General features: G+C 32.1%; 1 protein-coding gene across 4 annotated transcripts in view; it reads left to right on the forward strand.

Moving 5' to 3' along the window:
• The window catches only part of LOC143047731 (glutamate receptor ionotropic, kainate 2-like), a 104,772-nt gene that overhangs the window by 41,352 nt on the left and 40,210 nt on the right, over positions 1–23,210 (forward strand). The window contains exons 2-3 of one of the 4 annotated variants that reach the window (XM_076220953.1): positions 9,046–9,112; positions 11,315–11,672. In XM_076220953.1, the coding sequence (XP_076077068.1) occupies positions 11,576–11,672 (97 nt within the window). In that variant the 5' untranslated portion in view covers positions 9,046–9,112; positions 11,315–11,575. Of the gene's footprint in view, positions 1–9,039; positions 9,113–11,147; positions 11,673–23,210 lie in introns of those variants that run through there. The other 3 variants (XM_076220952.1, XM_076220954.1, XM_076220951.1) reach the window with 3 other exon arrangements.

The following is a 23,210-nucleotide window of genomic DNA, read 5'->3' on the forward strand; positions in this document are numbered from 1 at the left end:
GGATAGAGAGTTGTCTCATTGGCAATCATACTACATCTTCTCATATATCAAAATTTAGACTAAGTGATCATTCCCTAGGCATTGAATTAGAATGGTACAGTATAATTATTCAAAGAGCACAAAGATTATGTAAAAAATGAGGAGTCCTAGATGACGAATTTCATTTCTTTTTGTATTGTGACATTAACATATCAATGCGCAATCTTATTAAAATAAGTTCTCATCACTTGCTCCTCGATTTTTTATATGTCGCCGGAGCAAGTGATGAGAACTTATTTTAGTAAGATTGATCAATGCGTAACGTTCTAATCTTTTTGCTTATCTAAAAGACTATGTACCATTATTTCAACATCTTAATGCATTCAATAAACTAAAACACTTTCTAAACTCCATCCCTGAACTTGTTTGTCACATTGGAGTCTATACACTAAGCAGTCTTTAGTCAATGTCAGACAAGCTTATGATGGTTCTAGCGTTCAGTTTAACTAGTTGCATTTTCCTGATGTATGAAACATTTGTGCACGTTGACCTTCAACATGGCGACAAAAATGAAATAACTTTGACTCAAATTTCGAATAAAAGGTACACATATAAGAACTTTAAATAAAAATATAAAAAAAAATTAAAAAATCACACTTAACTTGCCGACATGCTCTAATATTGCTGACTGTTCGAAGGGGAAGGTTTCATACTTGTTTTCTATGAAACAATGTTGTGTAATACCAAAAAATTAATTTGTTGCCAAAAAAATAGTTTTAAAAAGATTTTTTTTTCAAACTAGATTCCAACTACAAAAAACGGCTTGATATCAGTTATAAAACAAACGAGACACCAACTAGACAATACCATGCGGTAAATCCTAAACATTGTTAATAAGTACATGTTCATGAAACCCAAAAGAAGTTTATGAAACTTTAATTTCTGAAAATATAATCAAGCTACTTCTATGCCAGTACCAAGATATTTTAACATATTATTTCCGTTTCTTTTATTTTTCTAAAGTCATCGCTACAGAATGACGTGTTATTGCAAACAAGGTCACAGTTTTGCTAATTGGCAGAATATCAGATGATTCAAAAACTTCTCTTTGTAGATGACAGACAAGAATCTTCTATTTTGAATAAGTCATATCCCAAACACCGAGTAAATGGCATTGAATGACTTTGGAATTCCGGAGAAAATCTTTAAATTAGCGTTGTTAAGACAAAAATAATAATAATATATAATATAGTTAAAAGTGTGTTTATATAATTGGTACGCCCCCTGGTGAGAATGTAGATATAAACTCTGTGTCTATTAACTTAATTAGTTACAAATCTAATCGGCACGTGGCAAATGCATTATCTGAAAATATACAGATCTGTTTATGTTTAATCGTGACAGCGAGCACTCAGCAACATACTGGGTTCACTTCCTTTGTTTGTAAATTAACTAAAATTAACATATATCCCTTACTCAAGAAGGGTCAACTCGATTAAGGAATGATTGAACGTCGATATCGTGTACATAGGTAAATATACAGATGTCATGAAACTCACTTGAACAAGAAAAAGCAATTGAAAGTTCAGATGTAATGAAACTCGTCGAATAAGTTGAAAAGATATAATGATAGTTTAAGGCGTAGATTCTGTAATTATATTTAGCGTTGTCATGCTTCTGTTATGTTTGACATGGAAATCCCGAACAGTCAAGTATGTCAAGAAGGGTCAACTCGATTAAGGAATGATTGAACAAACGTCGATCTTGCACGTAGATATACATGTAGATGTCATGAAACTAACCTGTAACTATAGAACGCCATAGCTGCCTTATATGTACTTATTTCTATATATGCACATAATACCCATTGGTATTACATCTACGCTGTAACAGATGCCATGATACTCACTTGAACAAGACAAAGCAACTGAAAGCTAATTATAGTTTAAGAATGTGTTAAGCAATATTTTAAAGAAACCCTCTGTAGATTTGTTAATTTAAAAAGATATAATAGTTTTGAGCGTCACTCCTTTGGAATGATATTTATATTTAGTGTTGCCATGCTTCAGTTATATTTTGCATTTGCTTGCAGATCTAACAATAAAAGACTACGATTATGTGTTGACGACATTCGTCACAACTCGGCCGATTCCGTACTTAGAATGAGAAAAGCGGAGTCACCCGAAGATTGCCGATTGTTGACGAGTCTCACAAATAGCTTAAAATATATACAAAAGTTAATCAACCCCTCATGTAATTCTGTGTGTTTTTACGTGACAGAAATCATTCAATTTCGAGTATTTCGTCTTTTACTTTTTCATTCTTTCATACAAGTAATTGTTTAACTATTGCCAGGAATGTTTCTTGACCACTGGTAATAATTTGCAGGAATCTTTGTGTCTTTCTATATTTATTGCTGTCTCTTTCACGTATAAGCAATATATGTTTCAATTAAATCTGCAATTTTTTACAAGAGACTTATGTTTCTACGACAGTGGAATACAGACTAATGAATGGCGACTATCCTTTGTTGAAACATTAAATTACTTAATAAGTTGCTTTTACATAATTCGATTCGTATGTTATATTTTTTCGTATCGGTATTGTAAGTATTTAATTTAGTTTGTTAGACTTTATCAGTTTCACAGACGTATAGTTAACAAGTAACAACATCAACTGTCCTGTAACATGCAATTGCAAGTACAGAGAGCAAAAAAATGTACTGTACAAAACTACTATCCTGAACCATATCGATAATGGTTCTTGGCACAAGGAAATATCATGCGGAATAATACTACATTGACGAAATTTTCTCTGGCAATATGCTTACATGCATGTCTGTGTTTTTAATCGCCATATAATTACTTCTAAATTAGAATGGCATTCTGACATTCCGAAAGTTATCAACATGTATACTAATATATTGTATGAGCTACAAACTGTTCATAAAAGTACTTCAATGTATTAAAAATATTTGTATCCTTCAGTCTGGATTGTCCCTCATCCTTTATTTTATCAGCGACAATGAAAACTGGGAGTGGATCCAGGTTTTGTAACAAGGGGGTGCCCTCCTGAAAATATAGAGTAAGAGGGCCATATTTTTACAACAATTGTCTTTGATTTTACCTATAAATTACATTTGTTTTCTTTTTTTCAGTGGGTGCCGAGTGCATCCCGTCTGAATCAGTGCCTGACCACTGACGCTATACCTATCATTATTTTCAATTATCTGAGTATATCATAATTTTAATTTTATAATCTATAATTTTAATCTGATGGTAAATAATACAGTTATTATAGAATGATATACTTGCACCCGTCAGGCTGCATGGATGGTCCGTCATTTCTAAATTCAATCCAGTTAACCTAAGATTATTATAATTTTCAAAAAAGTGAATCCTTCTACGGGGCGCCGAATGGGACTCTTGTGGTTTTGTAAAAAAATCAATTCTGTCATAACAAAATCATTTTTGTCTTTCAAAACTATGTGATACAAACTTGTTTTATGAGAACTTAAATTCAGTGATGACAAAATTCATTTTTGTAGACAAAATTCATTTTTGTCATGTAGACAAAATTCATTTTTGTCATGACAAAAGTCAATTTTGTCAAAAAGGTATGCAAATATAACCTTATTTGCATACAAAATTGACTTTTATTATCTGGTATGGAAATTAAAACTCAAAAGTCAATTGTGTGAGACAAGATTCAATTTTGTGAATACAAAAATTAATTTTGTGAGACAAAATTGACTTTTGACTTTTTTTAGTTAATTTTGTCTCACAAAAGTCAATTTTGTCTCACAAAAGTCGATTTTGTATGCAAATTGGTTCACAGAATCCAAACTAAACTAATTTGCATACAAAATTGACGTTTGTCGCCCAATTTTCAAATTTGGTAACAAAAGTAAAGTCTGTGTTACAAAAATGAATTTTGTGATGACAACTTTTGTCCACTGAAAGATAACTTTGTATGACAAAATTTTAAATTTATAGTATGCTACAAATTTTGTTAAACTGAACTCATTTTTGTTGAACAAAAATCACTTTTGTCCGTACAAAATTGAATTTCGAGTACGAAATCACAAGAGTCCCATTCAGCGCCCCGTACCTTCAGGCTACATGGTTCCTTACATATTTAATAACTGAATATAGATGGCCTCGTTTTGATATTTTCCTTTTTGGTGTTTTTCGAAATGACGTTACTGAAGAGACCAATTAAATGAAATGGACAATTTGGAATCAAAAAATCAAACTGAATTTTAGAAAAAAGATCGGACGTGTCGGAGTAGGCGAGGAGAGAAGGAAAGCTATACCTATGTCTGTGCAACTACCGGATGGTAGTATTTCACATGATCGAGACGCTGTCATGAATGAATGGAAACGATCTTTCTGTAGTTTGTTGAACCCAGAAGGTAGTATTGATAATCTTCCAACGGACACAAGTACTGATAATGGTGCTACGATGAATTGTGACATTACTCATGAGGAAGTTAAACGAGCAGTAATCAGTTTGAAAGCTGTTGGTGTAGATGAAATTCCATCGGAAGTCCTCAAGAATCCGTGTTTGTTGAACTTCCTACTAAGTTTGTTTAATAAATGTTTCTTCAGTGGTACAATTCCAACTATCTGGCGAAAAGGAAATATTAATCCAATACCTAAGTCGTCGACGTCGAATCCAAAAGACCCAATGTGTTACCGCGGTTTAACACTTGTTCCTGTTTGCTACAAGCTGTACTGTCACATATTGAATAACCGATTGCTCGAATGGGAGAAGGAAAATAATATTTTAGATGATTGTCAAAATGGTTTCCGGAAGGGACGTAGTACAATTGACCATATAAAGTCATTATCGTCAATTATTGAAACAAGAAAGCTAAAACGTTTGGCGACTTTCACAGCTTTTATAGACTTCCGAAAGGCGTATGATGGGATAGACCGTAATCTGTTATGTCAGAAATTGCTTGATATAGGAATATGCAGGAATATGTATAATGCTATCGTGTCGTTATATAAGTCAGTAGAGTGCTGTGTTCGGATAAATGGACAATTAACGGACTGGTTCGATGTTCAATGTGGTTTAAAACAAGGTTGTTTGCTTTCACCATTACTTTTTAATGTGTATGTGAACGGTCTTGTTACGTATATATGTTCATTAAATGTTGGAATAAACATTGACGAGGAAAATGTGTCGATTCTACTTTACGCTGATGACCTTGTATTGTTAGCTGGCTCGGAATCAGACTTTCAAGTTTTGTTAGATGGACTTCAGCTCTGGTGTGGGGAGAATAAGATGACAATAAACCATAACAAGTCAAACGTTGTTCATTTCCGACCAAATTCGACCCCAATAATCAGTTTTAAATGTGGCGACCTTGACATAAATGTGATGGAGAAATATACGTACCTAGGTTTAGTGTTAACGGAGCATTTGGACTATCAAATTATGACGAAACACGTAGCAACATCCGCCAACCGTGCCTTGGGATTAGTGATATCTAAATATAAATCCTTTGGAGGACTACGGTTTGTATCTTTCACAAAATTATATGACTCGATTGTTGGAGTACAATCAGCTACGGAGCGGCAGTGTTGGGAGATCATGTATAAATTCGATACAAAATAAGGCAATTCGTTTTTATATGGGAGTCGGACGGTATACACATAATGTAGCATAATGGAGATTTAGCCTGGAAACCATCTTGTGTAAGGCAGTGGCGAACTGTTATAAATCATTGGAATCGTTTAAGTTATATGAACACTGATCGACTTAATAAAAGAATTCATATCTGGGCGGAAAATAGTTTTAGGCGTTTTAAAGCATGTAAAAATTCAAATTATAGACTGTATCAGCAGTTTGAATCGTGTAATATTAGTGACTGGTATAATGACATGAAAATTCACAAATCTACAGTTTGAGCCAAAATAAAAGATAAAATTTTAACCGATTTTAAAATTAAGTGGACGGAAGATATCCATAGAGTTTCTGCAAGACGTATGGATGGTGCATGGTGGTAACAAATTAAGGACAAATAGAACATTTAAAACCGAAATTAGTTGTGAACTTTATTTAAAAACACTATTATCTCCTCCTCAACGTAGAGCATATTCGCAATTCAGATGTGGGGTTGCACCTATACGAATCGAAACCGGGCGCTTCGAACGTTTACCAATGCATGAACGGACTTGCTTTATGTGTGAAAATAAAACTGAAACTGAGGAGCATTTACTAATTAAATGTCCGCTTTATGACGATTTAAGGAACGAACTTTATGAATATATAAACAGTGTAGATGAGAAATTTAACATGTTTACGAACCGTGAGAAACTGTCTTTTGTGTTGGGATGCCAAAACATTAATGTTATTTACAAATGTGCCAAAACCTGCAAATCTATTTTAGACAGAAGGAGACGTTTTTTTATATCGATAATTTTTAGACTGTAAAGTTTTTGTAATTTGTTTTAGAAATTTTAATAAGTACATGTACATAGTTTTATAAAGTCCTTTTATTGTTTGATGAAATTTTACTTTTTGTCTCTCATAATTCTTTTAAGAATGGCATTAATATATATTTATGTTTATGATATATGTAAATATTGTATTGTGTATATTAATGGTGAGACGTTAATAAACTATCTATATATCTATCTTTAAATCACATGCAACGAAAAAACGTGTGACATAAATTTCTATATGCAGACAACGCGTTTTTCTGGAGCTGCCATTTACATGTCAGTACAGTCAACACTAAAGCCATAAATATGGTAAAAACGTTTGAGGGGAATGATAAATGCAGGTGCAACAATTTAATAGATTGTGCCAATTCCTAGGAATTAAAGTTTAAAGGTATATCTGATTGTGCCGTTTTATGAATTATGGCTGTATTAAATTGAATAAAACCCTGGAATGTTTGTCTATGTTGGTATATATAATAACATTAAACAGAGATCAAAATATCCTTTGCTAAAAGTATGGTGAAATTACCGAATGCTTTTCTTGCATTTAAAATTTACATGCGCATCAAGGAGGTTGCTACAATTTGAGTATGAACTGCGGTTTAACATTCCGGACCACTCAATTTCAACTCGTATGTTGTGCGTATGTTAATTGTTAGGGCCGGGTTTGTGCTGTACTATCTTTTATTATTAACATTTTTAATGTGCTATTGTTTTTTTTTTCTCCTAGCCATGCATGCATGGCATTGTCTGTCGTTCTCTGATTTATAGCTTTGACATTCACAATAAGTGATTTTGCATGAAATATTGAGCACAAACAAACACTAAAAAGGTGGCTGTTAGATCATAATTTCTTCGTCAGTAGATAGGTTGAATATTGTTTACTTAGTCCGAACTCGTATCTCATTCATTGTCCGTTGATCAACATTATACGTATGCAATGACTATACGTATAGTGACTGACGTGCTGGAGGCGATTGAAGGCATAACTATTCGTTTGAGATTGAAATTTGTCTCATTGGCAATCATACAACTTCTCCCTATTTTTGAATGAAGTTGGTGTTTAATGTTCAAAATTAAGGAGACAGAAAAGTATTTGAAAAATAATCTCATTATAAGCTCATTATAAGAAATTAAAATACCAATGTATATAATAAACATTTAACCGTCCACTCTCTTTTTCTTCGTTTTTATTTACACGTAGGTTTCGTTTTTAATTTTTTCTATTATAAATACAGTATATCTTATGTTGATAAACACCTTTCATCATATTGACGTAGAAACATAGGGAGAGAAAGAAAAACAAATCTTTGCTTATGTTTAATTAAATATATGTTTAACCTTGTTATTCGTTATATGTCGCTTGCGAACCGGTGTTGGATTACGTTTACAATAATAATGTTTATATTCACCGTGTACTTATTTTCCAAGCTCGAAAAATCCGCTCGGGAAGTCTTCTTTCACACTGAGCTGCGAATTACTAATCGGACAAAACTGACCTAAAATGTATAAACACATGTAACCGTTCAAAATTACATGTATAAGACTAGTCCTTAATCTCAGGATTATCATGTAGATTATATCAAGAATTTATATAGTACATGTACATGTATTTCGTCTTAAGAAGTAAACATAATTTTTACATTAAATACCCCATAAAGCCGTATTACACGCCCATATTTTACCCATTGAATAAACTTATTGATTCAAATCAATAAAGCGTTTGTATACATACACTTTTGACTTATTCAAGTAAGACGTTTTATTGAGAAGACGTTCTTTCTTATATTTACAGTTAAATGAGCATTTTATTATACAATGAAATTAAATGAACATCATTTTCATCAAAACATTCTGTAAACATTTAATTATCAGGCATTTTTATCTCAATTCTTTGTATTATAAAATTATTGAATACCCAGTGTCTGGTTTCATAAAAATATACAATATATACCGGTAAATCCCCGAGTTATATATCTATATAGGACATAAAAAGGTTATAATTAAGATTTTTTTTTTATCCGGGACCGTTTTAAGCAAAGTGATATTGATCAGCTGATTTTCTTATTTCTGTCGTCCTGTATAATACATGAAATATTTGACACTGGACGTTAAGCAACCAACACTCGATTAATCATAGTTTTGCATTGTTCTGTTACATCTTACGCTTATGCAAAAGTACACTAACGGTTAAATATTATAAAATATATATATCTGGTATTTGTAAGCTTGATTTTTTTTATATATATTGATATAAAAAAAGTTCATTGCGTATTTATGTACTCTTTAAAATGAAATAAAAATGATAGACCTACAGTCAGCAGACAGCTATAACATTATTATTTTTCCAAAATCGGATTTATATTTAACAGCTGCGACCATAATCTAGATAATAGTCCCCGATAACAGCCAGTTTATTCATTAGAATCAGTCTCTCGCCTACTCGAATCACTCATATATTCGGTTATTTCTGGGATTTTACCAAATATAATAACTGATGAGTTGCTTTGTCATACCATGCCTATTTTATCTAAGATCATACAATTGCATAAATTGGTTAATTAATTGTTTGTTTGAGTTTAACTCCTTTTATCGGCTCTTTTGGTTGTAGTGTGATGATCAGTTTTCCTTGGAGGAAGCAGGAGAGAACAACCAATCACACAAAAAGAGGGTTTGAGGTAAGTCTTTAGTGGCGGATCCATGAATTTAAAAATAAAGGGGGGATGTGCAGTGACTGTGTAAAAGGGGTCCACTCAAGTCATGCTTCAGTGATTCCCTTATTAATCATTAATTTCCGACAAAAGGGCCTCCCCGGTGCCCATGAAGTCCGACTCTGGTGCGTCACGAAACCTGATTTAGTAAACGATTTAGTAAACCCTGCTAGTATCGTTTGATGTATGAAGTCCAGGTTTGACAGCAAGCCGTCAGGGGTCATTCGATGTGATCTGAAGAAAAATAAACTGCAGTTAATGGACATTTTTTTTTAAAATACACTTCGGAATTAAGTTGATTCTTAACTCTTCCTTGTCGATTCAAATATGTTTATCAACACAGTCTTAACAGATTACTATTTTTATATGATCAATGCAATTCTTGACAATGAATACTAAAACCTTAGTCCATAGTACTATGAAGGGTCATAAAAGAACGTTTAGCAATGTTGATATACCATGGTTAGTATATGTTTTAAAACTTCAAGAATAATAGTAACTTTTGATAAGTATGTATAAATACACAAGCTAGGGAGAAAGTTTAAAACTTTTGAAAGTTTTGTTTGTATTTAACGGACTGTGTTTGATTTTAGTTAGAATCTTAATTTCAACACCTCGCAGTAAATGCTCATAATATTGCTTATAGAATTCTATGTTTGAATAAGACCTCTTATGTGGTATATAAGTAACCATTTTGTCTACAATGAAATCTTTTAATTTTAATTGAAAGGTGGACTTGGGAAAAACTCGATGAGTAGAAAAATGGCAGCTCCGTACTGATTATGTCATTTAAATAAAGGGCTTTTACTGTCTTGTGAAGAATGTTTGAGTAGTCTCTTGGTCATTCATTTGTCATTCTCTTTTAAACTAATAAAAACAAATCAAATAAATTAAATAAAACATTTTTTGTTTGAGTAGCCGCCGCTTTGTTTTGTTAGCAAATGTTTAAAATTACATTAATTTGATTATTTAGAATGTTAACTACATAAAGTTACTAAAGACTATACAACTTACGATTACAGATGAAATATGTCATTCTTGTAATAATTAAATTCAATAAATTGAATAAATTAAAAATATGCTATCATTTGTTTGTTTGTTTATCTATTTTTCACTAGATGCGTCTAATTTTTATACTGAGAAAAATATCATGTGACATGTTATACAATATTGGGTAACTTCCAGTCACCGTATCCACCGGACCGGATACCGGGTGTATGTACTTGGGGATAAAACCAGACGACAATTGTAATACTGCGGTAAATGTGTCGTCTGTTCCTGAAAACAGCACTTCGCCCTTGGTTCGGTACCCACTGTTTCGTGTAAGTGGTGTACGCTTTAAAAAGATACCGTTAGCAAATTAGAATGTGAAACAGCATATTCCACAAAGTTTTACAATGTATTTTGTGTTACTTATACACTTTATATTTTTTTTTAGTTATAATAAATGTTTATTTATAAATTGGTACATTGTGCACCTAGTTAAAATTTCATCGAATAACGGGTAATTAATGATAATGGGTTTGTACTCGTGCGATAAGATCACTGTATTATTGATGACTTTACACTTGCGCAAAACGTGTTGCACCTACCTTTCAATTAAAAAAGCATATTTATTATATATAATTCAATTCATTGACACCTACAGTAAAATTTGCTATCGTATATTACAATTTCAACATTACGTATTTTGTTTCGCAAATTTTGTAAAACATCTGATCATCAAGTAATATTTTCTTGTCGATTAATTTCTCACAAAAGACGCGGTTAAAATCAGATTAACTTAAAAATCAAAACAGAATCAAATTTACCTTTAGATTTATAGGTATAAAATACCTATGTTGGAAAAACTACAATTAAATTCAATAAAGCGTGTACAAACAGCGATAAGTATTGCTCATTTCAAACTATTATATTCCATATCGTTTACTTTAATAAATCGCCTCATATTTATATACGTCTTTCTCCACTATGTATTAATTGTTGTATTTAAATTAAGGTTATGGTTGGTTAGTTCGTATGTGATGTAAAATTAAGGGGGTAGGCGATAAATAATTAACAGTAAGACATCTTTTTCTCACAGCAGTGCCATGTGTGCCTGGTTGTAATCTGATCCCCCGCCAGAACTGATTAACTACACATCGTCAAGTTTGTTTTAATCCGTTGCAGATACCAGATCAGAGAGAAAACTTTTTACGCTAAGAGAAAGCACATACTGAAAGAAGTTTCATCAAGTTAGAAGAATTTTGTGTCATTTTGGAAATCAATTTTAGGAGTCGATTTGAAGTACACAGTGTTACGGCGTGAAAAGTGTACAATACATCAGTTATCTTATTAAAGAGAAGTGATTAAAGATAGGGTGTTGTTGATTTCACTGTAATTGTGATTAGTGCGACAGAATTTGATGGAGTAATTAGTTGTTGTGGGAAAATGGATATCAGGAATTTATTTCTGTCTTTTGTATGGATTTACTACCAATATTTCACCATTGTTCTATCCTCAGCATTGCCGGATACTATTATCATTGGTAAGTAAAATTGTAAATTGGACATTATTATCAGTTACTGTAGTAAAATTCTATTTATAAGATTTAATATATTGCAGTTTTATCTTTCCTTTGTTTCATTTGGTTTTCAATTACAGCTGAGGATGTAAACGGGCTATTTTAATACTTCTATGCATACAACTTGTAGCTGGTTTAAAATTTATGTTTTTATTAAATTAAACTCATACTATGTGTAAGATTTTTGTAACTAGATATATATTAGATGCACAGTTTAAATGTTTCTCAGTTTAAAATTTGATAGATAAATTATGTTGAGTGGCGTTTTTATTTATATATACACGTTTTACTTATATATAATAACTATAATAAAAATCAATCATAATAATTATATTCAAGTTTTCCCCATTTGATCACTAAAATCCGAGTTGCTGTTGAATTTCATGAAAATTTTAATTAGATAAAAATTGGGAATTTATTTATGAAAATGTGAAACTGAATACATGTACATGTATCTTTATCAACACTCCTGTGCTTTGATTTATCATAATAAATCCTCGATTATTTGATACTTGTCCAATTGCTCACCATTGCATAGCAGATTTTTACGTTCAGAAGGAACACGTGTCCCCAAATTGTCCTTGCAATTTCACAATGGTAAATGTGTACATAAACTCGAGTGCATAAATGCCACACAGCAGGCTATCTTCATCAAATTTGATAACAACGTGGGTCATATCAAAGACTCTCTGTCGCCCTGTGATAACCACATGATAAAGTCTGTTTGTACTTTTGTTAATTACCGGGATGTGTATAATCTAATTAGCGTTCTATCTTCTGAGGATGTCAGATGACTGAGAGATTTAACAAGAGGGGGGCCTTCTCAGAGTACTTTTCGGAGTATAAAATGTTTCGTTATTTTACGACAAACTTTGAAACTTTTGAATTTATGATTTATTTAATATAATTATGATTAATTGTTATTTGGAAACCATCATGAAATATGAAGCATTTAATTTCTTTTAAATTGAAAAAAAATAAAGAAAGAAGTTCCATACTATCAAAGGTATATACGTGAAATTGAAATGTATGACTCTTTTTAAATTAATATTCGAATTTTAATCGACTAGTCGCATTTAAATAAGGCATTTTATTTTTTACACTTTACACCCCTGAACAAAAGGGCTACATGATATTACACAATTATTTTTCGTCAAACCAGTCTGCTTGTTTAATTCGCGGATAGGAAAACATGTGACGTCACATTACGTGATAAAACACATAAACACCAAACAGTGAAAGTTGGAATTAAAAACATAAATTATTGTATAATAATTTCAAAACATTATATATTATGAATGTAATATCAAGGTTAATTCTATTAATTCAAATTTTCAATCTATTATAAAATATATGTAGGTTTCGTATTTCTCTAAACAATGTTTAATCTCGTGATTAAATGGACATAAATTAGTACTGGTTCAATAATCAACGTACTCTAGTCGCAAATATTTCTCATTGTCCTTCAAAAAATGTCATCGGATTCAAATATCATTTACATTTCTTTAGTTTATACATATTTATTTATAGTGGATTGGGAAACAAGTTTTGCAACTTATATTAATCCCTTTCCACTTTGCGGATGCGAGTGCTGCCTTGTAGCGGCATTAGCCTGCTTTTTTTCGAAATCTACAAGGGTGTCTTTAACGTGCAAGAGATATGGCTCTCTCTTAACACGGGTCAGCCATTTATCGTCCCCTTCCGACGGACTATCATCGTTTCCTCGAGACCATACTCGCAAATGGTGTCAAGGGAGAGCCGAAAATTCAGTTCCTGAAACTACATCTCTTTGTTTTGATGAATGAATCATCGTCCAATGGTGATAAATATTCGATAGTAATGACATCTAAAGTACCAAAATACAGGACAAAGTGAATTATTCTGCAATCTACAATTTTGAATCTGATATTTATACTTCTCACTTTAAGACTTGCACCCTATAATATTATACATGATATATTCTCGATCAAACGAATTCTTCACCGTGATTAAAAACAAATGTATTTTGATTAGCATAATAAATGTAATACCTTTGGCTTTTTTAAGATTTTGGTCGTGCATTTGGAGGACTAACGTCAAATGACGAACGTTGCTAAACATATTTTTTTGGAAAATTTTACTGAACATATATAATTTGTGAATGTAAGTTTTAGTGACTGATCGAGCACGTGGTTCTTAGTAAACAAATATACATGTACTAATTGTTATCTGAATGTCACTGACTCCAAGAGCAACATGAAGAACAAGATTCGTGATTTAATTCGTAACCCATGTAAACCTAACCCCATACAAGTGTACAAATGGACAATATGATAGCAAACAGGATAAAACCACGAGAGTGTTCTATTGCCATGCAGATGAAACGTTTGAAGTCGGGTCGTAGTAGTTCCTGTCAATATAATACTTCCATGCTAAAGCTAGATGTTGACACTAAGACAGGACAGACGAAACGCAAATACAAAGACATTTGGTATTCATTCTTTACGAAAATTTATAATTTGATTTTGAACTTGGACGTTACATACATGACATAAAGTAAGCCGACCAGTATATCTATTTATACTTGAATTATTTACATACTACTATCAGACTATGGCATGTATGGTATAAACTTTTATCGAAGAGCAAGAATATCATTACTTAAATTGAAATCAATACACGAAAGTCATTACCTGTGATGAAACCCCATAATGTTTTAGTCTCTAAACTCATCACTTGCCCGGTTGAGTAAAATATATGCCGTTACGGGACCACAAATTAAAATATTTTAGCATTTATTTGTACAGAAACAACTAAACTGGTCTACCATTCCATTAAAATCTTCGTACCGAAGGTTAGTGGAGCGACAAGTTCATACAAAAGTTGTGCACAACATAACCTCTGTTTCTGTTTCGTAAAGAACCAGTCGTTGACCTTGACCATAAGTACATGTACCTTAGGGTCAGTTCGCGTGGTTGTAGAATAAACAATGCACAGGGTTTCCCCTGGGTCAATTATTTTTTTCGCCACCTCTTTCGCCAAAACAATATATTTTTCGCCACTTTATTATTTTTTTCGCCAAGTAACATAAAGATATTTTTCCTGTTGTGCCCTTTTGTACTAAGAAGTAATTTTTACAACAAAACAAAAGCTTTTATCACATGAAATTGATCCCTCATTTCATGTGTAGTCATTACATTGAAGGGTTACTCTCATTCGAGGGGTTGTTCACAGCCTTTTGGATAGATTTTTTCATAACGACAGTTTTCTTTTCTTCACCATCGTAAATGAAAAAGTTGAGATGTACAACTATGCTTGAAACACGTGCATGTGTCACTCAAACGACTTTATTAAAGTCAAAGGATAAAAGAATTAAAGTTTTAAATCGGAGATTTTTCTTGCTTTTGAACAATTTTCGTCACAACAACAGCTTTCTTTTCAAAACTATCTTTAAAGGGAGAGATGTCAAAAGTTTGCTTCAAACACGTGCGTCGCAAAGATGTAAATAAATTCTGTATGTGACATTTATAGCGGAAGCCATTTGACCATATCATTTTGTGAAACAATTCAATCAACACCTTTATTAATTAGTCCTTTGTTGTCGATAGCTATAAAATGCAATCAGCTGATTATTGATTTTCTGTCTAAATCTTAATGAGGTCAAGATGAATTCCGAGTATTGTCTGATCAGGTAAAGTCCGAGAAACTCGAAAAAAAAGTAAATAAACAAGATGGAGGAAAATAAATCGGTTTATATATTTCTTTCGCCAAATTCTTTCGCAAATGACGAATTTTTATCGCCACAATTATTATTTTTTCGCAAATTGCGAAAATGGCGACCGCCAGCGGAAACCCTGCAATGCATCATTAAAGGGTTGGCAGGATGAACTGTAAACCATTCCTATAAACATTGTGTAAATGACTTGTAAACAATCTCCTCCGACAGGCATGACAGAAATAATTACAATCATATACTGCAAACGTATAAAACTACTGCAACAATAAATAGTTTCCATTGATTGCTGCACCAGAAATATTCCTGAAAAATTGACCTGACTAAAATTTAGATGAAAAATGGAAAATAAAAACACAATCCTGTACTCTTGTTATCATGGTGATCATTTATGTGATTTATTAACGGATTTGTTTTGTCCTGAAAAAGACGACGAAAACTGCTTATAAGGCAGTTCCTGCTCCTAAGAAACTTCACGCTAAATTCAATTCGATAATGTTTCTTAGTGTTATATCTTTGTGTGTATTTGTTTCTTTCTTATCATGCTTATGTGAACTGTAACAGTTTTTTTCCTTCTCGTCTTCTTATGGTTATAATATTGACGGACACATATGCAAGATAAAAGATCAGTGACATTTTAGTACTAAGAAAGGATTCGAATTTTTAAAATGACAAAAATGCTTAGAGTTTTCTCTTCTTATACCAATATGTAAATACAGATGATATGTATAACCACATTTGATATGCACATGACAACATCCTATTGTCCATTGTTGTAGGTGTCACGAAAACGCCTATAAAAAAGGCGTTTTCTTTTTCAAATGATTACAGATGATACGAGGTGAATACAAGCGAGACAAAATTTCAATTTATTCGCAATCAGCCTATTTTACTCAGTCAGGGGACTTACTGAAATAAGTGATTTTTAAATCACTTATTTGAGTAGCAAATTCGAAATTTTGTCACAAATTGTGATTTTGTAGTTTTACCAAAATTTTAAACACATAGGTTTAAAAAATATCTTTTCATTAGTAAAATTGAAAAAAATATTTTTTTTGCTTCTTTTAAGTATCAAGGTTTATGCCTTTGATGCTTTCATTTAGCTGCAAATTTTATTTTAGTTGAAAAAATGCTATAATAATGGCTTTACATAATGAACTGATACTTTCTTAACAGATTTTTCCCAGCAGTGGGAGTATTTTTCCTGTAAAGTTCAAGGTTTCATCTTTCAGATTATGTTATAAAATTCTACTGTTCGTGATAAAAATTTCACTGTTCGGGGTTGTTGAAATTAGTGGGGGTTATTAAAATAATGATACTTAAAGAAGTGATTTTTGGGAAAGAAATTGAGGTATGATACTTAAACAAGTGATTTTTATGTCATCATCCTAGATTCAGTACAAGGTCATCACCTGAAATGACCTGGTCATCCTAGACAACACAGATGTTGGTTCTGATAAGTTTAGAAACATAATTAGTCCCTGGATCATTAGTATTCGATATTTAAAGCTACAGTAAAATTAAATCACTTCTTCTAGTGATTATTTTGTACTACTTAAATAGGTGATTATCAAAGAAAGACAACTCTTACTTTCAACCTTTATGGAAATAATGTTACTTGAATCAGTGATTTAGAAAATCACTCATTTAAGTAAGTCCCCTGACTGTTACTAGACACTAAATTAAGGTGCATGTAGTAAGCTTATGCAGTCAGTAATCGTATAATCATGATAATGTGGTTGATTATTTCTCAATTTTGGTTCATTTTTGTCCATATTTATCGATTTCGGTCCATTTCGGTATATGATATCTTCGATACATTTTGGTAAATAGACTGTACACTAGTTTTGTCCTTTAGTATCAAAGTTCTGTTATAAGTGAAGGAGGACAGGGTACTATTTATTCTGCCATAGGCGACAATGTTAACATTTTCTAAATTTACCACTTTTTAAGATAAAAACCTGGATAAAAAAGCTATAGGTTGTGTTAGTACTTTATTATTGTGTTTTAAAAATTAAAGCCAAATAGTATCATGACCCACTTCCAACGGAGATTGTTTATGTTATCCATGCCCACCGTCATTTTGCACCAAATTTATGAAATTTTGCAAGTCTTTTCGAATAATTCTCTAGAAAATATTTCAATAGGTTTCAAAATTTATATTGTAAATATACACACTGCAGTTATTCATAGATAAATAAAAAATATATTGTACCCTTACATCCAATCACAGCGCTCCTAATTTGACTTCCTTCACCTGCCTTGGGTACACAAAAGGCCAACCTAATGCTGGGAAAATTAAATACTACCATTTTCCCTGAACAGTTTCAGTGATGCCCTCTTCATAATCCGTATCTGATGTGTCTACTATTCCGCGTTAACTTCGATGTGAAAATTAAAATGTTTTACCCTTTCGGAGCACCCGGGATCAACCCCCGTTTTTTGTATTGTTCTTGTTGTTCAGTCGTTAGTTTTTGATGTTGTGTTTTATAGACTGTTGTTTGCCTTTAAGTTTTAAAATTTGGTTTGTGTTTGCCATGGTGTTGTCATATTGTCATTTATTTATGAGTTTGCACATTTCTTTAGTATATTTCGCCTCTCTATTTAGTTGTATGGTATACAGCACGCCTCTCTATTTAGTTTTATGGTCTACAGCACGCCTCTCTATTTAGTTTTATGGTCTACAGCACGCCTCTCTATTTAGTTGTATGGTCTACAGCACGCCTCTCTATTTAGTTTTATGGTCTACAGCACGCCTCTCTTTTTAGTTTTATGGTCTACAGCACGCCTCTCTATTTAGTTGTATGGTCTACAGCACGCCTCTCTATTTAGTTTTATGGTCTACAGCACGCCTCTCTTTTTAGTTGTATGGTCTACAGCACGCCTCTCTATTTAGTTTTATGGTCTACAGCACGCCTCTCTTTTTAGTTTTATGGTCTACAGCACGCCTCTCTATTTAGTTTTATGGTCTACAGCACGCCTCTCTATTTAGTTGTATGGTCTACAGCACGCCTCTCTATTTAGTTTTATGGTCTACAGCACGCCTCTCTATTTAGTTTTATGGTCTACAGCACGCCTCTCTTTTTTGTTTTATGGTCTACAGCATTTATCATGTTTATCAGGATCTGGGACTATAATACTAAATATAGTCCTAGTCAGGATTCAGCTTCAAGTGGTTATTGTCAGAAACTATAACATATATTTGTTCTCGCCATGAACACGAGAAAGGCTTATTCTATTTCTGGTAAATATTATAGAATCATTGAGCATGCTGAGATGAAAGCTATGTTCAATATTTTATGTCGATAGTGTGTCGGTTTACGAATTTTAAATGCATGTATAAATATCAACCGCTGGACGTCCATAAATTAACACCTTACAATCAGGAATATAATTATAGTTCTATAACCATTATGATTTTCTTACAACAAATCTATAAAACAGCAAAGAAAAACCGCCATGAAAATATGTAATTTTGAAGGGATTATTATTATGATTGTAATGTAAATATTATTACAACCCTAAACCTTTAATTCATTTTGTAAAATTATTGTTATTCACTGTGTTCAAGAAAGTATACATACTATACACGATCATGACGATGTACTACATGTACTAGTTATAGCCAATCTTTAACAATAAACCGTTGACATCTTTAATATAGACGATGTTCTACATGTACTAGTTATAGCCAATCTTTAACACAGTCCAGATAAAAAAAAAATAGAGATTTTCAAAATCAAAAATAAAGATACAGAATATCCTTCAATTCTTATAATTATGAACATGACGAAGAAAAGTTTCAGAAAAATTCGATCCTAATTAGCAGTTAGTAATCATCAACAATCTGAAGGATAGTTGGATAACACAGAGAAAATGGTTCCTGTATAGACATGATAGATTTTCAAATTCCATCTCTTTTTACAAGTTGGAGAGAGTGATTCTTGAAGACAGCCATTAGTCAATTATACGCTAATTGACTGAGTTGAGATAACAATAGGAAATAGCTAATACATAAAGTAATTATAACGTTTCCCTGAAGTATTTATAGTCTTTTAAGATAACTTGCAGACAAACGTCGTTACAAATCTTTTTCTTAACACCAGGATAGGTCATATGAAATCAAATATGCATTAAAGTGATTGCTAAATAGGAATTTGTGAGAACATTCTTATCATATAATAAAAAACATGAAAATAAGAGCTACAAAACATATATCCACTGAATTTCTTAATGATATTTAGAATGAAAGTATTTTGTAAGCCGGTTGAAGATTGAAAGATCCGTTTCTTTAAAAGTTGTGCATACCTTTGTTTGTTTGTTTTCGTTTTTTTTTTTTTTGTTATGATTTTTTGCTTGTGTTTTTGTCTTTTATACAAGTACAAGTGATTCAACTTAAATTTGTCTTTTTAGTTTTATAATTGTTTAGCGTCACTCCCCATGATGGCATAATTAATATATGTTAAATATAGATACTCTAGTTTATATAATTGTGTAGCGTAACTCCCCATGATGGCATAATATATGTTATAGATACTCTAGTTTATATAATTGTGTAGCGTAACTCCCCATGATGGCATAATATATGTTATAGATACTCTAGTTTATATCATTGTGTAGCGTAACTCCCCATGATGGCATGATATATGTTATAGATACTCTGTCCATTGGATATATCTTTGGATAAAGAGCATAATATAATAGAAAGAAACGATATGGGGTATCTATCCATAACACAAAAACAGACCATGCACCGCAAAAACACAGACAGCCAGAGAACAGTGCTTTTATTGTTATTCTTCATCTCAAAGTCACAGCGAGGCTTTCAACACGAAAAAAAAATCTATCACACCACTGCAAGTTTTAGACGGTCCTAGCACTAGTTTGAGCAGAGTTCTTGACAAACTTGATACATTCACGACACGCCACAACTGTGAAGCAATGAAGTAATAGGGTTAGTTTCTGTCACATTAAAATAACTATGTGACAAAACCCCGGTAATATACATGCATAAAACGATTCTTAAAATTTGATTAAAGCATTTTCCTATTAAAAAACAATAAGCAATAAACGTGTAAGTGAAAAACGGTTGAATAAAAACGACAATATAACCACTTTATTCCTGATCATTCATATGTATTTTATTGAATAAACTTTGAGCAAAGACTTGTTTCAATATCCCAATACACCAATTAATCGCAACGTATGTACAGAAGTACTAGTCATCTTGGTAATGTGGCTTTGAGAATCCTGAATATTGACGGAAGTGTCAGTTTCAGTCGGGTTTTGATTGTTTTATTATTTTTGTTTTGCTGTTATATAAGATATTTGTCTGACACAAAGATTTGGCATCATTGATTGCGTACATGTTTAAGCGGGGTCCATAAGAAAAACTCGATACAGAACAGGCTTTATTGTACATAACAATAATACTACGAACGACGCCATTTATCGGCGGTATCACACATAGAATACATGTATATTTGTTTTGCACTGAACCACGTGTACGGAAGTTCCAAGTTTTGAATCGAATATGTCTGTCATATGTGCATCCTGACATTAACAAACTAATTTTAATTATTCAGTTGTTAAGATGTCTTTTGTATTTTATCTGCTACTCACCAGTGACACTCGAATAAAAAAAGTTTAGAAATATAAATAAAGTCATGAAAGTAGGAAGTTGAAGAGCATTGGTGACCCAAAAATTCCGAAAGGCTTTGCTAAATACAGTTAAGATAATTTATTCGGACTAGGGTAGACCATCATCTGCAGTTCGGAAAATTCAAAATTTTGCAACTCGTTATTATATCAATGGTAATCTATGTCATCACATAATGGTATGTTTTGAAAATTTTCAATAGACAAACAATCAAACATAATGAGAAATTGTTGAATGAGACATATTGAAATATACTTGGGGACATTTTATTACATATTCTTGATTCATCCTTATTTGAAATAAAAAGCATCTGCTTCCGGTTTCTTGTCATATGCAGAAGAAAAACATATTTTTCCGTTTTCAGTTCACACGCAAAGCATGATGTGATTGATTGGATATATTGAGGATTCGCTTCAATTTTTGATCACAAAAAACTATAGAACGATTCTTATGGACTTTTCATGATATACTAATCGTATAGTTTCTCTCTTTTCTTTACAAAGCATTTTCAAGATTTTGGAAGTTTGCTTTCTCTACTGTTCATGACGGTACGGTAAAATAAACTGCTTCAAAGTACAGGCGCCAATTCTATATAGTGTATGGCGGTATGATTCATTGACTGTTCTCTCAGTGATGTCTCCACGATATTTGTTACGGTATTATTTATAACGTCTGTGGTATCTGAGTTATTTTTCTATCTATCATATATACGTATCATAAGAGTTCATGCAGTGCTTTTCCCGAAAACTTTGTATTGATGTTTTTCTTTCTATATATTTTATTCCATCAGTAGAGCTTTATAAATAAAGAGAGAGTAAAAGATTAAAAAAAAGCTAGTCTTGCTGCATGTTCATGTGCCTTTCTGTGGTCGAGAACTGTGTAAGAGATTGTCGCTAACTAGCAGACTCCTTTGCAAATAGGAAGCTATATGCAGAAGCTATATTTTAAATTCTCACACTAAGTGTTTCTTACGTTTTCAATTTTGCGCCCAACATTGAAACATTCGTATTGAATTAGATAGTGATACAAACTAAAGAATTGGATATTTATCAGTTCTGCAAGAAGGTTGAATTCTCAATGGTTTATTCAGTTGCAATTATCACAAGCACTTTAACGATTGAAAAATAATGGATGCTTGAAATACAGTTTACGTTGATAAATTGATATACGCGTATTCAAGATGTTAAACTTCGGATATCATCTCGATTTATATGTTTCTCCTATCTATTTGTTTGTAGATATATTTATTTTTCATAGTAAATGCCACATATATACAGATGTGTGCCGGATGTATTCTATCTTTCTGTGAGATGATGTATTGGCTGATGGACGAGAGTTAGACGAGAGTTAGATCCTTGACAGGTGTAATATCATTCATCCTTGATATTGCATCAATCATTTATCATTTTACTTGATAAATTACAGGTAAAACAGATCAAATGAATTGCAAAGCTTACAACCAGATGTAGACAACTCGGCCGTGCTTACGTACGTGAAGCATGCAGACAGATGTTTGTTTTAATCCGCCTTTGCGTGTACGTTCATCTGACCTATAAACCATAAAATAAACGTTGATATAAAGCGTATGATCTTCTGGGTTCTCCTCCTTCTGGTTTTCTCATTATATTAAATTTTATCAATTTGAGTGTTTAAAGCCGTTTCAGAAAAAAAACACATCACAGTGTTTATGCATATTTTGCTAAAATTTATATAAATTACAATATACCATCTTTATCATAAAGAACTCTTAGTCAATGCATAATACATGTGCACCAGAATGCATATATAATATACGTAATTTAAACATTTTACTATCCGTACACTGACTACATTCTACATTATAGTAAACCTTTGGGAACAGATTAACCAGACTGCAGAAATTTGAAAATCATAGCAAATTAGAAAAGTAATCAATTTTGGTCATATAGCCATTTTTGTAATATATGGAACTCTTTTAAAGAACTATATTTTGACAACGTTATTGTACTGAGTCAATGCATTATTCTGTACATGTGCATCAGATTTCATATATATAATACATTATTAAGTATATTAAACATGTTTACATTATAGCAAACCTCTGGGAACATATCAATCAGACTCAGCAGATATTTGAAAATCATTGCAAATT

Source organism: Mytilus galloprovincialis, chromosome 10 (assembly GCF_965363235.1).
Source record: "Mytilus galloprovincialis chromosome 10, xbMytGall1.hap1.1, whole genome shotgun sequence".
Taxonomy (NCBI): domain Eukaryota; kingdom Metazoa; phylum Mollusca; class Bivalvia; order Mytilida; family Mytilidae; genus Mytilus; species Mytilus galloprovincialis.